Source organism: Patagioenas fasciata, chromosome 2, assembly GCF_037038585.1.
Source record: "Patagioenas fasciata isolate bPatFas1 chromosome 2, bPatFas1.hap1, whole genome shotgun sequence".
Lineage (NCBI taxonomy): Eukaryota > Metazoa > Chordata > Aves > Columbiformes > Columbidae > Patagioenas > Patagioenas fasciata.
In genome coordinates this window covers 37618068-37636543 of record NC_092521.1, presented here as the reverse complement: position 1 = coordinate 37636543, position 18476 = coordinate 37618068, and the positions used below count along the sequence as shown (strand labels likewise).

General features: G+C 41.7%; 1 protein-coding gene across 8 annotated transcripts in view; it reads left to right on the top strand.

Annotated features, from left to right (window-relative positions):
- The window catches only part of TRIM55 (tripartite motif containing 55), a 37120-nt gene that overhangs the window by 4906 nt on the left and 13738 nt on the right, over nucleotides 1–18476 (top strand). The window contains exons 3-10 of one of the 8 annotated variants that reach the window (XM_065831774.2): nucleotides 3034–3199; nucleotides 4908–5003; nucleotides 8818–9051; nucleotides 10069–10091; nucleotides 10191–10315; nucleotides 12410–12630; nucleotides 14367–14654; nucleotides 16993–17083. In XM_065831774.2, coding sequence (XP_065687846.1) covers nucleotides 3034–3199; nucleotides 4908–5003; nucleotides 8818–9051; nucleotides 10069–10091; nucleotides 10191–10315; nucleotides 12410–12630; nucleotides 14367–14654; nucleotides 16993–17083 — 1244 coding nt within the window. Of the gene's footprint in view, nucleotides 1–3030; nucleotides 3200–4907; nucleotides 5004–8817; nucleotides 9052–10068; nucleotides 10092–10190; nucleotides 10316–12409; nucleotides 12631–14366; nucleotides 14655–15458; nucleotides 16789–16992; nucleotides 17084–18476 lie in introns of those variants that run through there. The other 7 variants (XM_065831773.2, XM_071804071.1, XM_071804070.1 and 4 more) reach the window with 7 other exon arrangements.

The window sequence follows — 18476 nt, the reverse complement described above, 5'->3', positions numbered from 1 at the left end:
CCCAGCAACTTTGCATTTCATCACCAAATCACGGAACTACAGAATGGCTGAAACTGAACAGGACCTCTGGAAGTCACCTGGTCCAGCCCTCCTGCTCAAGCAAGACCTCGTTGCCCAGGACCATGTCCAGATGCCTTTTGAATATCTCCAGGGATTAAGGCTCCACAACATCTCTGGGCAATCTGTGCCAGTGCTTGGTCACCCTCAGACTGGAAAGGTGTTTCCTGATGTCCAGAGGGAACCTCCTGCGTTTCAGTTTGTGCCCATTGCCTTTGGTCTTGTCACAGGGCACCACTGAAAAGAGCCTGGCTCTGTCCTTGTTACACGCTCTGTTCAGTTGTTTAGACACCTAAAGGTACTGATAAGATCAAGGTCATTGTTCAGATCCCCCTGAATTTTCTCTTATCCAGGCTGAAACTCCCAGGTCTCTCAGGCTTTCCTCACAGGAGAGATGCTCTAGAGCCTTAAACACCTTCAGGGCCCTTTTCTGGGCCCTCTGCAGTATGTTCATGTCTCTCATGTACTGGGGAGCCCAGAACTGAACCCAGTACTCCAGGTGTGGCCTCATCAGTGCTGAGAATCCTCCTCTCCGTAAAAAATGCACAACACTGCACATTAAGGTCCAAACCCAATTTTAATGGAAAAGAATAAGCTTGTAGCAGTCAAACACAGGCTTAGCATCTCAAAGAGCAGAGTCAGAGAACTAGAGCATAAAGCTATTAGGCCATTTCAGCAACCTGCCACTTCTTTGGTCACTAGCATGTTTGTGATGAAACTTTTCTTCTGCTAAAGCAGTGATGTAATTTTCCTATCAGCCACTCTTTAATCTCCTGTTTCAGGATCAGCCACCATTTTAAATTTAGAGATTGTGTTTCGGCCTTTGCTACACCAACACAGACCTAGAGGATCCCCTCTAAAGTTAAGAATTGTGCTAAAAACTTCTCCTTTTGCACCAGCTGGGAAGGAGACGGTAAATCTGTTTACTTCTAGTCTTCTGTCACTGTCTCTGTTTTCAGGGCCCTGCTAGTTCAGGGAGTTCTGCCAGGTTTCTTCCAGCTCTTTGCGGTACCTTTGAAGGTTGGCTACTTCTGGCTGAACTTGCTTGACACTGTCACCTTTTTGCTCTCTGCCATGTGTCTTCCATGCTAGTGGCACCATTCCAGTGTCAAATAACGTTCTGGTAGTTTCTGTTTCTGGTCTTGTAAATATCTGCAGGAAGAGGCTTAATTAATCACTTTGAAATGCATTGTCTGTTACTGCCCTCACCTGCAGGCCCTCCCACTGGGGCATTGGAACATGAATATATTAGGGCTGTTTGCTGCATTTTTTATGTAAAGCATTTTTTATAGTGGAGACACACCTCTTTTGACTAGCATTAATATGGTGCTCGATTTGACACATCGAGTGCCTTATGTAAATGTATGCTGGAAATCCTGCTCAAATAATACAGGCTTCCTTCAGAAGTGTCCATCTTGTTTTACTCTGGTGTATCGTGTTATATTGCAGATTACAGATTTTCCTTCTGAACCCTTTAAATTCCAGTGCCCTCCTGAAATTAAAAAAAAAATATTAATGCATAAGATACATTCTTTGTTGCTTGATCTTTTTTTAATCATATCCCATTCTCTTCAGAAGAGAAAACCTGTACTTTGTCATTAAAAAATAAGTGCCATGTCTACCAAACTGTATGGAAAATCTCTGCTGTATTCTAAAATAATGATTCTTCCATACTTTTTCAAACTTGAATAGAATGACTGGTTGACTCCTTGCTACAGAGGTTTGTAGAATGGCTTTGAAAATGTTTCCATATAATTCCGTTAAATTCTATAGTTTTGGAAAATATTTTCTATCTAATGGTAAAAAGATGTATTTCTGTGATGTCACTGTTCCACTTACTACAGCTAAGCCATAGTTCTCCTTCCAAATCGTAGCAGAATGGGATAATGGCTTATGTTGGAAACATTTGACATGGCCACAGTAAGAGTGAGAGCTTCTGGAATCTTGAAACCACAGGTGCATTTCCTCCATCCATCTACTGACCCTGTCCTCTGGTACTGCACCCTTACACACTCACATGCTTGCCGCAGATGTTCTCAGGGTGCTAAGCCTGAAGTGTGGGCTCAGAAAACCATCAGCCTGCCCACACAGGCTGGAGCAGAGCTTTCACTTACACTGGGAACACCAATTCAGTGTCTCATTTAAAGGAAGCTACAACTAGATTAGTTTCTGAAGTAGCAGGGATCAACTCATGTGCTTATGGCTAAATTATTTTGCTGAAGAGAAGATCAGGACTGAGCTGCAGCCTGGTGATAGGTCATGTCTTAGCACAGGAGAGGAATGCTGATTTTGCAACCCATGCCTTTGGTGGTGATTACAATTGAATTACCTACTGTTGAAAAGTTTGACACTGTACAAGCTAGACACGTGCCATGCAGCTAAAATTTCTGTGAGACCTTATTTTGGTTGCTGACCTAGTGTAAAGACTGTAAGGACTCATTCCTGTTTGATATTGACAGTTCTGACCTGGGCCTCACAAAGCTTCATCAGCAGAGATAAAGGTCCATCAATACCCACAACTCATGCTTCAAATTAATCACCTGCATAAGAGCTTTGCTGCATTAAGGCCAAGTGCCCAACATCTTGCATGATGAATGTGAAAGAAATTACATATGTTTCATATTTCAGACAGATGTTAGATAGCATGCTAATTAAAGTACACGAGTAGTTTGAGATCTGTCTTAGTGAGGTTATTTACATTTTTAAATATGAGCAAGGGTTCAGTCACACTTCCAGCTGGAATCCCCATATGAAGTACTGCTGCTATATCATCATCTCATCCTGTTGTGTCAGGACATTAAGCTTTACCGCTCACTATTTAGTCATCCCATGTGGCAGGTTTAAGCCTGTGCTGTACATTCAGGTCATCCTTGGACACTGCTATACGAAGGTACCGTATTTCATGCTGGTACCTTAAGTGTTGTCATCAGAAACTCAAAAGCACTAAGTATGCTTTAAACTTGTTTTCTTTAGCAGACCCGAAAGGAAGTGTGACCAGCCAATGTGCGAAGAGCACGAAGATGAGAGAATTAATATCTATTGCTTGAACTGTGAAATGCCCACCTGCTCCCTGTGCAAAGTCTTCGGTGCCCACAAAGACTGTCAAGTTGCTCTTCTCACAAATGTTTACCAGCGACAGAAGGTAAATATCTTTTTGTTTCTCATAGTCCTCCCAGCAACTGACAGTACCACTGACAAGAAAGTATTCCCATGGGCTTCCTGCGAGTTTCCAAAGGGGCCTGGGAGTGCTTTTCCCATCCCTATGTGTGAGTGAAAGGTTCACACAAATCTGTAAGAACTCTTTAGAAACACGGAAAAATAAATTTATGAGAGATCACACAGAAAGGTATTGCAATGTCCCAATTTTTGTTAGTATAATGAGTAAACATTTTAAACAGTAATTTGATGTGAAGCTGAGGATCTCTCTTTTGAGGTTCTTAATCTCTTTTCCCAATGCTTTTAGATCAGAAAAACAAGTGGTATTTCCAGCAGATGAACTGGAAAGAGAACAGACCATTACAAATCAAACAGTTATCTATCAGGCACTTTTGCCTTTCAGCATCCTATTTTTAAGAAAATTTGAGTGAAAAACCTCCTCCTGCAAGTGAACGCAGGAATATTCAATAGTTGGCAGCACAGGATGTACCTAACATCCTCTGCCCTTGCTGTCACCAGTAAAAGACTTGTTTATTTTTAATACAGTATTAATTTAAAACCTGACTCACTGGGTTATCCTCCTGAGATAAACAGCTCATTTTTCTGGACGGCCCCAGTGGGGCAAGCAATCAGACAGTCCAAGTTTGCAATCCCAGCCTCCAACTTTGTCACACAGATGCCTGTGTGTGGAAACTACAAATGAGAAGTCACTTTAGGAAAGTAGTTACAAGTATCATTTTCAATCAGAAAAGGAGGGAGAAGGGGGGAGAAGTTCTTGGGTGGAATCCATGCCCCCTATCACTCCTTTTGCATGGAGATTTGCAGGCAGTGGCTTCCGTCCCAGAATGCCTGTTGAAAGGGAATGTCATGCCCCAGCCTGGAGGAGTATCTCAGAGGCTGCAGAATGTGTGCTTCAAAGGCCATGGACATGGTTAGCTGTCACTACAGCGGTGTGTCAAAGGCCCCTCGCTCTCCCCAGCACCTTCACCAAGTTCCCTAGGGACTACCTTCTCCATCTCTCCTAAGGATACCTCACCATCATTCCCATCCTCAGGCCACTTCCTTCTTCCACTCATTTCCCTTGTGACAGTGGCTCAGGCTTCACCTTCCCCTTCTCCTTTTCTCCCTTCCCCTTCTCCTCTTCTCCCTTCCTGTCTCAACAGAGCTCCAGCCCCACCGCTCTCATGCCAGGGGCTCTATAGCACCCTGGTCCCTCCAGTCCATGGGCCACCTCTTCTGCTCTCCAGGGCCAAGAGCTACAGTCCTCAGGGAAATACCACAGTGGAGTGCCTAGACTCAGATACTAAAAACACCCCCATCCCCTCAAGAGACAAAATATTTTCTCTCAAACCCAAAGGGAATATTTTGGGGCTATCAAAACACAGTGCTTCACACTAAAGCCTCTAGAAGAGCCTCTTAGAACAAAGTGCTTCCTCCTTTTCAAACCACAGTTTCTTCTCCATTAAAAGTTTCAAAATGTCAATGTTTTCATAGTGTTTTGGGAGAGGAAACAAATGTCAAAGTACTAGCTGGTAACTTGTGGGCGTGTAAAGCTCTAATTTTCCTTGGTTCTGGTGGAAAGAGCTAATACCTTGGTGTGGCTCATTTGTCTCCTGCTCCCCAGTGTTACATGTGCCACCCTGACATGGGATGGTGTCTAACACCCTCCTGCTTGCTCTCCCCTTACTGCCTAGTCTGAGCTGAGTGATGGCATCGCAGTCCTGGTGGGAAGCAATGACAGAGCACAAGGGATAGTCACGCAGCTGGAGGAGACCTGCAGGATGGTTGAGGTAGGTACCACCTCTTTAAACGCATCTATTTCAGCGCGAAGTCGCATCTTTTAAACTACTGGTAATGATCATTCTTTAACAGACCTCACTTTACCCAAATGCATTCCCACATTGTTTCACTAAACCATTACCTGTGGCTTTGTGCAGTATCAGCTGTGCTGCTTCAGCCAAAGGATACATCCTGCTTGGCACCTTGCCTCTGACATTGGCCATGTGGTTGAGGACAAAGAGTAAGGATAATCCGTATCAGCACATCTTACTCAGCATTCTTAGTGGCATAGGATGTCACTGAAGTTAAAAGCATATCCAACAAAATGCCATCAACTCCCAGGTCATTTGACATCTAAGATAGATTCTAGACCTGTAAAAGACCGGTATTTAGTCTAAAGCCTGATCGGTCCTGTGAACAAAGCCTTAGCCTCAGCCTCAAGGTAGCCATAGCATGGCTCCTAAGTATGTCAGTGAACTCTGTATCCAGGTTCTTATTGGATTTTCTGGTAAAGGTCTTACTCTAGCAGAGCTGGAATTAGTTTTGTGTCATTCAATAGTAGAAGTAGCTTTCATTTCCTCCAAGAGGTTTGCATGAGCAAAGCAAATATAAATATCAGCTCTGACCAATTTGAGCAATAGACTGAAAAGAGCTCATACAAATTGATTTTATGATCAGAGTTTGATGAAGCATCTAGTGAAGGAGTCGCATCCCTCTCTGCCCAATTAGAATTATATTGACCCTTCAGAGCTGGAGCAGAAACAAGAAATGGCACAGAAAAGGAAGTTAATCCAAGATGTATAGATTCTAATTGGTAAGAGAAATTGATTCCAGGTTCTACATACACAATTGCCCAAGGCTACTGTTTCCTCAGAGCAAGGAAGAACAGAAAATGTCCAAGTTTGGTTTAAAGAACATAAACCCATTAGCCCAAGTAAATGAGAGAGTGTGTTAGCAGCAGTCAGAACTTTGTAGTCAGGAAGCCTTCACGTCGCAGGGATGAAATTGGCTGCTATCAGGACTTTGCAGACAGAAACAAGTTTCAAGCAGGTTAACTGCAGAAATTTGAATGATGCAAAAGCAAAAGCTTCTGCTCATTTAAGTTGAACTATCTGAACCAGAAACAAAACTTCAAACACCTTGTCTGAAGTATGGAGAAAACGCTGTGCTAAAAATACCTTAATAAATAAAACAGTTTCTGAAACTAGCTTCCTCAGAATCATCCACTCAGTTTAAAGCCTAACCTTTAAACCTGAAGCCCAAAGAAAGTGCAGCCATTTTACCTTCAGATACTTTAACAGGATTTTTACCTTTTAAGTCAAAGATTGCAGAAAATAGATCTTAGAGCTTACCTTGGCACTTCTATGTTACACTTCAAGCAAATCACATTTCCTGCCATATAAAAGCTTTGTCTGAATTGACATGAGTTTGTCCTTGACTATTGAAAGCTACAGCTGGAGCTGAGAAATGTGCGCACGTGGAAATAACACTTATGATCCAGGATTGTCTCTTCCCTCTGCTTAACACTTTGCAGACCACAAAAAATACCTGCTTTAGCAGAAAATACATGATCATTTTCCTTTTAGCTGGAGTAAGCAATAGCCTACAGTTATATCTTTAGCTATTGCTCCTATCTTACTCTAAAAACCAGAGGGAAAACGAAACAAAACAAACTTGTATAGTTCTTAACTAGTTGAAAGGTAGACCAAATGCACATATTATACTGAAAATAAAAAAGGGAAAATAAAATGCTAAATACTGGAAAACAATAATAACTAATTAAGTACTGCTTAGCCCTGTAAACAATATGAGTAAAATAATGAAGGAAGAATTACAGTTTCTTTCAAATGCTAAAAGCATAGGGCAGTCAATACAGATGCTTCAGAACAAACAGTACAACTCATGCTCAGTCTCCAGGACTCCTTTCTTTTTGCTGTAGCCATGCTTTAAAAAACAAAAAGGCTGAGAACTTTTTAGAATGGAAAGTTGTGTATTTAACTGTTTTCATTACTCAGAATCTGATTAGAGTAATTCCATCAGACAGAGTCTTCATATGGAAACATTTTATAGAGAAAGAAAATATTTGAAATATTTCAGCATTTGCCATTAGGAACCTCTTGAGATCCACAATTCTATAATATCTGCTGGCAGGAAATAATATGTATTAGAGCTTAGAGAAAGGGAAGGATTTCTCAGGATGCCCTGCTATCATTCTTTCACTCTTCTTCCCTTAATGCTTGTCCTGTGTCAAACAGCAAAGATATCAAGCACCTGTCTTGAAATCAAGGCTGTTTTACAAGTGATCTGAATGACATCTCAGAGAAAGTTACCATAGAGCATATCAAAGAGCAATCTGGAGCAGCTGGAACTGCAGGAAACACTGGTGGAAAGCTAGGAGACAGGTGAAAGAGGAGAAGACTATTTGAGGTCCTAACAATAGAACGACACCCAGGAACCATGACTCACTTGGTTTGAAAGCTTCCTTATCCGCACCCTGTAATTCACTAATCGGGAATTCCTGGGAAGTGGCCAGGACCTCCAGAAGGGCAGAAAAAGCCTGACACCCTGCAAGGACTTTTGAATTAGGAGTGTCTGTTGAGTCTTCCTCATTGGAAGGAGAGGTGGATACTTGCATCAATGCAACAAGACCTGTATTCACTTCTCACCCCTCAACGTAGACAGTGATTTTTGGTCACACATCCATCTTCAAAAGGCTTTGAACAATACAGAACTGACTGTCACCAATCGTAGGAAAGAGCTCTAGCTGAAAGACAAGAAAAAAGTGGTATTCTCTCTGACCAAGTGCTGTGAATAATCAGTCTTATCACTTCCAAAAGTGCTGTGGGACTCTTAATAATCCTGTGCTGCCAGGATCTCAGCATTATTGCCTCAAGGGATGAAGATGAGGAATTGATTGAACCTCAGTTCCTAGGAAAGAGATTTAAATAAGCACAACCGTTCACAATCAGAGAGAACCACAATAAGGTTATGCCCTGGGGCACACAGATGACTCAAGTACTTCTGTTTGGAAGACCTCAGATATTATAGATAACCTGTCTCTGATTTCCTCTACATAAATCCTCCCTAGCAAGTGCAGTGTGCTCTTGCTGGAGAGGACTCAATGAAGAAGTCATCAAAGCCATCCTTCTTACTCAGTGAAATATGCTGTGTTGTCTGGTTGGAAGGACAAAAAACTGTTTCAAAAAATGATGTGAAAATCACTTCCTGAAGGTAGCATTGAAACCTGGCTCCTCCTTGTCTTCATGTTTTTGTCACACACTGTTTTCTTTGTGGTACCTTTACCTCATTCAGTGCACAGTAAATGTAGCAGAATGGACACCTATTGTGAAAATAGTGTCTAAGAGGGTGTAATCAGGCCCAGCTAGGATCGTTCCAGGTTCTGTGGTAGAAAAAGAAAATTCCCCAGAGCTGATCTGAGATCACAGCTGCTTTGAAAAAACATTCTATTTGTGCAAGTGAACACAATTGCTAATATGGTGGGGGTTTTTACTTTTTCCGCAGACTTTGATATATCACTACAGACATCATAAATACCTTTCACAATTTTTAGCAGACTAACAAGTCATACAATAGCCTGTTTGGGGGCTTCCGGTGGCTTGAAACTCACAGTTTGAGAACAGTTTTAAAACTTCTGTTCCGATAGCTTGGACTTAGAGAATTATAGAAGTCTCTGGGGTCATTCAGAACCCTTTGCAGTATTCAGAAAGAGGAATTTCTTTGATGAAAATGCTTCCTGTAAAAACTGTAAAAACAGAAACTCTTTTAAGAACATAACATGTTTAACATAAACCAAATGATTCACAGGAATGCTGCAGACGGCAGAAAGAGCAGCTGTGTGAAAAATTTGATTATCTCTATTCTGTACTGGAAGAAAGAAAAAATGAGATGACACAAATAATCACTAGAACCCAAGAGGAGAAACTGGAACATGTCCGCTCCCTCATGAAGAAGTATGCGGATCATTTGGAATCTGTGTCAAAGCTGGTTGAATCAGGAATCCAGTTCATGGAAGAACCAGAAATGGCCGTGTTTTTGCAGGTATAATGCCAATAAATAGAGATAGTAAAATAATGATAGGTTTACTGGGTACTATTCAAGCACTTCTCAATTTTAGGCACATTCAGAGTCTGGTCACCATTGAGTGAACATTTATACAAACTAGTTTTTTTAACACTTGCATCAGCACAGACAAACAACTAGTCTTTTTGTGACTAGTAGCCAAATCAAGAACATGACTATTTGATATTTGCACCAAAATATACTATCCTGTGTACGAATTTCTGGTCCCCAATGAAGAAACAGGAATTTATCACTTTCCAACATATCTTTATCGCCACACCACATCGTCCATATGTGTGTGTATGAACTGCTGTGAGTTATAGGTTTCACTTGCATATTGACAGAGTGATTAGCCTTCCAACAATTAAATCTTTATGTTCCAAGTTGGATTTTTATGCCATTTTTTTCCCTGTTTTCTTACTATAAGCTTAGGAGAGCTGATTAGGAAACCATTAGCAGCCTGTCCACTGAATTCGTTGGTGTAGAATTTCTGTCCTGCAAGTTTACAGTTCCTCTGTGTTAAAGGCTGGAAGGATGTTTTCAAAAAGAAAAAAAAACCAAACATCAAAGAATTGCCTTTAAAAAGCACAATAATCTTTCCAGACAAATAAAATTTTGCGGGTCCAGAAGTATGCCTTTATGGGTAGCCAAAGATCTAGTTATTGTGACTAAAGATGGTAATGGGACAACCACTTTTCACCACAAACACACAAAAAAGAACAAAAATACTTCTATTTCGTTTTTGTAGAAATTGTATGTGTTTTCTATCATATTCAGATTTTAATTGAACATTCTTCAATTAACTAAAAAGTTTCCTCAGTCATATACTAATTACTGTCCAAATTTGATCTCATTCATAGATCTCATGGCTGTTATTTATGAAATCCGTATTAGTGTGTTTAGAAGCAGCCAGTGTAAGAATTAGACCTCGATGCATAAAATCTCTGAAAATTTTGAACCACTTAAGAAGCCACTTATTTCTTTTTGTTTTCGCAGAATGCCAAAACATTGCTACAAAAGTAAGTATTAAAACTTGATACTCTTGATCTTCGTAATGAACTGCAAATTACAAATTTATCTGCAAATACAAAGGTCAATAACCAGTCTTTCTGTTTTAGAATTACTGAAGCATCTAAAGGATTTCAAATGGAAAAAATAGAGGCTGGGTATGAAAATATGAACCAATTCACAGTGAACCTCAGCAGAGAAGAAAAGATAATACGAGAAATTGATTTTGACCGAGGTATGTCATTTATTTCACCTAAATTGCTTTCTTAAATTGCAGCTGTGTGTGATTTACATGACGATACTGAGCAGGAAAACTGAATAAGATATTTCTCTCCATCCCAAAGTGTAACTGCATCATTTTGTATCAATTATAATCAAAAGCAAAAATCCATCCCATCTAAAAAAATCATATAACCTGTTGACACCATTAATCTTACCTTTCATGTGACCTCAATACTCTCTAACCTCATGATCTTTACTGACTCCTCATGCGAAGGGACCATAAAATTAAGATTTTATCTTATTCTGTAAAGTCCTTTTTTTCCCTAAAAGTTGTCATTATTGTATGGCCTATGAACTCTTGAAGGTCATTAAAGAAATAGAATGTCTACTACTAAAAGAAGTACTTATGAAATATACTTCTTCTTTTTTTTTTTTATAATAACCAAGAAATGTGGCAGAAGCATAATCAAGATTTAATGACTAAACATGCTTGATATGTCTATACAATAATGCAAAGTTGTGATTCTATGTTTGCAAAAGTAGCCTGCAATCCAGGCTCACCTGTGCTTTACATTACAGAGTAAGCCACAAGAAATTAACCATAGAACCACAGAATGACCCACAAGGATCATCAAGTCAAAATAAATGTTTCAAATAAGCAGATCTCTCCTATTAAAAGGCAGCAGTAACAGTCATTTTATATATCTCTAATCTTCTTGCTAGCAATGGATTCTGTGAGGACATTTACCTTTATCAGCCCAGTTAAGGGTCCACCCATCGCTTACTCCCCTGCTACAACTTGTGCTGACTTCAGAGTGGGGGCTGCTCCCCGCGAGGGACCCTGCATGGCTGTGATGCAGAACTTGATCTGTAGGATGGGACCTGTGGTCTGGCCACTCCTGTCACAGGGGCCTGTGTAGTGGGATAGCAGCTGTGGCACCTGTCAGCAGCAGAGGAGCAGGTGCCATCTCGCAGGGCATGAACCTCCAGGGATTTGTCTTGGCAGGGACAGCCTTATGCCCAGTTTGTCCCTGTGATCAGCTACAGCTGCCACGTCCGAGCCACACAGGTGCATCTGCCAAGATCGTGACCTCGTGCTCTGGACACACACCCCCAGCATGTGATGGGGAATGTGACACTCACCTCCTGGGGACAAGGCATTAGAAAGGGCTTTCGCAATGTGGACTTCAGTCCTGCACTTGAAACTCCTACTACAGTCAGTGAGGTCCTCTGCAGCCAGGGGACGTGGGAGCAGATATTCAGCACTCTGCTTGCAGCCATGTCTTTGCCTGCGGAAACATTTCTCCATTATGAACGCATTCCTTAATTTGCCAATCTGCACTCCTACATACTCAGGCAGAACCTCAACCTGTGAAGAATATGCAGCCAATTTGGAGCTTGGGTTAATGCATCCATCTAGGTTTATTTCTCTGAAGTGCTAGGATGGCTCTGAACAACATCTGACGTGTGAGGATGAATGGTGTGATTATGCAAAGTAAATGCATTGTTAGGGGGCTCCCTCTGGAAATAAGCTGAGCCACAAATGCTGACACCAGCATGTGTCAGATGACACAACAGTGACAGTTTGACCAAGTTTGACAGTCTGGTTTTAGGGAGATTAGTGTCTCAAACCTCCCGTCATGTATTGCAAAGCACTAACCTGGTAAATACACATTATGATTGTCTCAATGGTGTTTAAAACAAGCATATACAGAAAATCACAAGGGGGACATTTTTCCTAGCAGGTTGTGCCAGGTCAGGTATTCTCTCCCCAAAAAGTGCAGGGCTGTACTGCACATTCCTCACAAGGATAACTGCATTGTCAGGACTTTCTGTTCTCCAGTCCATGGAAAGGGACAGCTTAAGATTTCAACAAGTGTGTGTGTGTTTGGTGTCCTCTCCACTGTGAAGCACCTGCTGGCAGCTCCATGGCAGCTCCCAGTGCAGGCTGGTGGGCACAGGCTCCTAACCAGTGCCCTCTCCCCAGCCTACATCCTCTGCCAGTATCAGTAGCATTGCATGCAACTGTAAATGTCTTTCTAATTACATAAAGATCATAGCCATCTTCACATGGTGCCGAGCCCTGTCCTTTTCTGTGTCCTGTTAGAGGAGGAGGGAGAAGAGGAAGAGGAGGAGATTGTGGATGGTGAAGATTTGGATGAAGTCCACACAGAGTCATCAGGAGAGGAGGAGGAGGAAGAAGTGAAGGAGGAAGGACCTGAGAGAGCATCACAGCCACCTCAGCAGGACCCTGAACCACAGAATGCAGCAGGAGAACCCCCAGTTGAACCCACCCCAGTGCTGCTGCCTGCTGCCCCAGCTGCTCAGGTAAGTGCCCCTGGTGTCCTGCTGTCCTGCCAGTGGTGCTGAGGGTGCCTCAAAAGAGCAAGAAAATGCTCCTCTGTGGCCTGTGGGCACCATATATCAGGAGTACAGCTAAGGGAATTAATGCACTGGAGAGTAAAATTGTTCATTGCCCTTGTACACATATATGCAACTGTAGCCTGTCCTCTCAAACTGCATATGTATCATTTGATAGGGAAAAAAATAGTTTGGGAGTTAAGCACATTACCATGGATGTTCTGCTTGCTGTGATTTAACTCAGACTTACTATTATAAATGAAATGGTTGTTAAAGTATTTATACTAAGAGAATTTGGCATTCCCTCCAGATTTAGTGAGCTTTCCACCACCAGTTTTTAGATCCTACTTCTAATCTGTTTTCTGTGAGTGGTGTTTTCTCCCTTCTGTTCTGGTCATCCTAGGGATATTGTCTAGGTGGATGCAGGGATGTCATACACTCAACAGAAGAAGAAACTGCCTCTTACAACCAGTACCAAAAAGGTTCAGGGTGTGAATGATTTAGGTCAGCACTTTTTCTTAAGGAAATCTGTTAGAATGAGACCACAACTGCTTCATACTCTAAAAGACCTACATTAAAAAAAATATATATACATATATATATATACTTCATGTGCTACTTTAGCTGGATTTAGATACAATTAACTTAGCGAATTTTCCTGTTATGCAATTTACCCAGAGAAGCTGCTGAGCAGGTGAAGGCTGCAGTGAAGGTATTTGATGAGACCAGTGTGAAAACAAGGGAGCACATAAAGAATCTTTTACTGTAGCAAGCTCCCCACACTAAACAAGGGAAAATAAATACTATAGATTAATTCTTGCTTTGATTCAAAAACATACATGAGTTTCCAGCACCTGTGTGAAGATGGTCTTAAGTCAGGCTGTATTGATTTAGCCATTTTGTCTTTTTAGAACTTGCACTGACTTTAGCTGAAGTTATGTTGCCTAACTGATGCAGGTTTTCCTGCAAACAAGAGCTAGACGTAAGCAATTCTGCCCACTACACTAAGTCCCTCACTTTTCAGTACTGATTGTAAAATGGCATTAGGAAATGATTAGATGTGGATGGAGACACAGCATGTGGGCACTGCAGTGTATGGGATACTGGTATTTCAGGTTTTGCCTTCTGGTGTAAGAGAGGCAAAGCAGAAATGCTGAGGTGACGGCAGGTACACTGTGGGTGAGCCCCTAGAGCTCGATTCAGGTACAGAAGTGCAGTTCAGCCGACTGCTCCAGTGCCTTTGTATTCCCCTTATTCTGACTGCTTGTATCAACAGAGTCATTGAAAAATGTGTTGTTCTTAACACAAAATCCAGGATGCTTTTCAAAGCACCTCTTGTTCATGGCTGGTACCAGTTCATGAGTTTTTTTGCAGGATTTCTTATATTTTTAGGACTGAATTGGGTGTTTATCTGAATTAGGGACTGCTTGCTCACTCCTTTCTCAGCAAGTATCCCTCTCCTAGCTAATTCTACCCTCCTATTAGGTTTTTTAGGTAACTTGTTCTCTGACCCATATCTGTTTTATTCAAATGACAGTTGCTTTTGCTTCACATTTGATTGTAATTGCTTTGGACCACATATTAGGACAAATCTATTCCTCACAGTGAGACAAAACAAACACAGCATGTAGAGCAACATGGCTACGGCAGGAAGGTAACATGGTGCACTCTGCTTGTTCTTCTCTTTATCTGTCCTGATTAAGGATGAGGTTGTGACACCAAGTGATTCTCAACAGACCCCAGAGCCTGACACTCAAGTGCCGGCCACAGCAGAAACCATGGATCCCTTGTTTTATCCTAGCTGGTATAAGGCTCAGTCACGGCAATCAAGCAGTCCAAGCTCAACCCCAGTGAGTGGGTTGGGGAAAGTAGGGCCTCCTGTTTCTCTGGAAACAAGTGCAAAGAAGGCAGAAGCCCCAGCAGCAGCAGCGATCGAGGAGAGTGCGCCAGGGAGTGGTAAGGAAAGTAATGCCACTGCAGCAACGTCCAAGGTCAGTGCTACCAAAGTCACCTCAGAGTGCTGTGACGTGCAGCAAGGCGGGAACAGCGATTATTAAGGAAAATGTGACTTAATTTTCCTTTGCATGCTAAGGAATAGGAATAGTTTGGGAAATATGGAAACAGCATAAATTGTTGTTTCAGCAAATCCACTGGATTTACAGATTATTTCTGTATGTGCCAGGCTGACTTTTTAGCTTCAGAATAGTATGCCCATGGTTGCTTGTGCTTAACTGCTCGTGCACCTCGCATGTGCAAGCTGTTACCCGAGTTGCTCATGCACATGCTCAGGAGTTGGCAGAGAGGCTGGCAATGCCCCTGGGCATCAGATATTTGCATGTGTTAGTGGCAAACAAATCCTGCGCATGAGATTATTCTCATCACCTGTTGAAAACCTGTGTGCATCACATGCCGTCCTACTGCCACTGGTAGAGCAGCTACAGCTTGGCTTTGACTTCTGCAGCTCCATGGCTGCATTGGGAGCATATGCCTTCCCTATGTGAACATGAAGCTTTGCAAATACCTGGAGCTTTCTTCTGTGTTTGATTGCCTCTCAGTAAGCAGTGTGATTTCCTGCGCTCAGGTCTGTTGCAGAGGGTTTCCTCCAAGGCTTCTTGGGACCTGGTTAAAGGAGAGCATGAAGATAATATATTCCAGTTCTGTGTTAGACTACCAGCAGCATGATGGGATAACAGAGACTGATGTGTTGGGTACAGGAGGGTGTTTTCTTTAAAATTACAATTTTAGAGCTGGTATAACCTGAATTTGAACATTCCTTCTTCTGCATAATGCCATAGGGGTCAAAGATCCGAGGAACAGAGCTGAGAGAACTGTGTGTGAAGGATTTGCACACTACAGCTGTTCCTGCTCTAGTGCCTGGCTACCAACCCATGAGCAGCTCTCTCCAAATCAAACCATCCTTATTTACAGGCTTAAGTCATATATTTTAACAGAGCAATTACCTGTATGTGTGTGACAAGAGACTGCGTGTGTGTGCATGTGTGTGAAAAAGAACAAGTGAGCAGTATGTATTTCATGCTGTTTCCTTTAAAGTCGGAGTCGACCATTCAGCATACATAAGCAGCCCTTAAATGATAAACTATCACGTAGTGGGCAAAAAGTTAGAATGATAAGTTCATACAGATATGATAAAAGGGACACATATTTTAGCTGGAGGCTTTAGTCAGTGACACTTGAATTTGGTGGTGGAAGCATTCTCGCTGACATCAGTCTTAACAAAAGCAATGTTTGAACCTCAAATTTCGGTAACTATTTTTTAAGTCAGGGTTTGATTGGAAAATATTTGAGTGGAACAAAACAAATTTTAAAAAAATAAAATTAAAAAAAATTACTAAATCTGCTATGATAAATCTTCTTAATGATATTCCAAATCAGCTGGCAAAAGCAGATAAATTCACAGTGAAATTAATTGCTGCTGTTTCTTTTATCAGTTCCACTAATGACTGGGCAGCCAAACCTCATCATAGGCAGATAAAATCCTTACTGGGAAGATTCCCTGGTAGCCTGCCTGATCGTGGTTAGTTTCCCTGGATCCTAATTTACCAGCAGCAAGCAGAAGAGCAAAATTAAGGTTTGATGTGGCCAACTGAAAAACAGTGGCAGTGGTTTTCAGTCCCACCGAAGTAGCAATCTGGTACCTGGCTCTCTTCTTCAGCAGGTACCAGGAGTGAAAACAGGCACAGGGGGAAGATGTCAGTTCCCATTGACATGTGTATTTAGAGGTGCTGGCTTCTGGTATTTTCCCAGATCACGACTGACACTGACATTTTGGGAGGAGGAGGTTGTTGGGAAGTGTAGTCTGTGATTCTGGGAATGAGGGCAGGAAGGATCAGGGGGCACAGGTGAGGATGGGGTTGCCCCTGGGCTGGAGACAGGAAGGGATAGGAAAGCACAAGAAGCAGAAAAGTGCAGAGTGTGCTGAAGAACAGAAAAAATAGAGTCACCAAGCTAGAAAAGGTGATGCGCAAGACGATGCTGCAGTCAGATTTACAGATCTGAATTGAAGTGTGTCTATGTCACGAGTAAAATGGCCTCTGTCGTGTGGCGGTGATCATTTTTAAATATGTGAACTTCAACTTTGGTTTTTTCCTGCATGTGATTTTTATCCGACCAACTCTGAAATGCTGTATTTGTTTACTTTTTTTAAACCCTAGCTGATGCTCCTCACACCACTGTTTTTTCTCCCTTTCTCCAATTAAACGATGTCATGGAGAAGTGCTGTGAAAACAGAGCTTTGTCACTGAACATAGTGATAATTATTAGATCATGTCATGACAACACTGGTGAAGCACTCTTCTTATTTCCTCACAGGAGTTAGCATTCTGCATATCACTTTTGGCAATTCTTATCATACTACATCGTCTTTGGAATCTGATACAATACATGATTTGTACTTTCATGGGTAGGACATATTTTGTTTTACCATTAACTAACAGTTCAAGTAATGTCTCTGGTGATGTTCCTACATGGTTTTAAAGGAATTTTTTCCCTTTCTTCCCATCCAAAACCCTCATACTAGTTCACAATACAAACTGCCTAAAACATTTCTTCCTCGCACCTTCCAAACGCCACCCTTCAGCTTACTCCTGCATGGTTAAACATTGCATCTCCCTGGTTCAAAATGAAAAGAGACTTTACTCCCTCAGGTATATGGGCTTATATTTCAGTTGCTGTTCAGATGACCAGCAGGTTGGAAAACCTGTGGGTTGACAGGAGATACAAAGAGCCCTGAGCATGTTCAGTCCAACAAATGAGGGAGGAAGGTCTGGAGAGTAATGGTTGACATGAGAGGGGTAAACATCAGGAAGAAAAATCCACTGAATAATCCTGATGCCGGGATTCCGACTGCAAACAAACCACCAGTTCTTCCTCAGGGGCATGGACCTCCAGGGAGCAGGGATCCAGCCATCCCCCTGTGGAGAAAGTCCCCCCAAATCCCAGCCCACATAGCACACCCCACACATGGGGAACTCCTCTTCAGGTCTTTTTTCCACCAAAAGGCATCCAAAGCCACCTCTCCCACATTCCCAGTGAGTGTAAGACCCCAAAATGCATCTCCATGCCTCTGGGGGGACCTCAACCCTTTAGACACCCAAGGTTATGTCTGTACTTTTAAATATCCACTTTTCTGTAGGTAAAGGCTTTTTTCCCTTAGGTCACACTAATTAAGAGCTGAAATATCTACAAGATCAGGGACTAAGACCTTCACTATCCAGTGAAGTTGTCCTGAATGCAAATACTATAAATTAAACCTTAACTGTTCCACAACATCTCTTCCGGAATAGCTCCTTTTTGGTAGACACTGTCCACGATATAGTTCTTCAAGCTCCAAATTCACACCCCTCTTAGTTAAGATATACATATGTACTCAATTTCTAAAGTGACATGGTCGATCTGCAGAGAGTTCTGTGTTACCACTGGGCTGTTTAATCTTGTTCACTGAAGACCAAAGACCTCTGACACCAAAAAATTGTAGTTACCTTTGAGTATTTGCTCTAATGACAGAATAATTCAATTTTAGTCTGTTCTTCAACACAAGAATGCTTGGTTTTCCCTGCTCACTTTGTGTACTGCATTCTAAGCACTGTACAACAGGATAGGGTGGATCTATGAAGAATGAGGAATTATTATTCACCTTTTATTTGCAAAAATACCAGCACTATGACTGAAATATGTCTCTCCATTAAAAAAAAATAATTAAAAAAAAGAAAAAAAAGGAGAGGGGAGAAGCTATCACCTATGTGTTAACTGCATAAGTTATGCAAAAAGATGAACTGTCTGGTGGTAATTTGAAT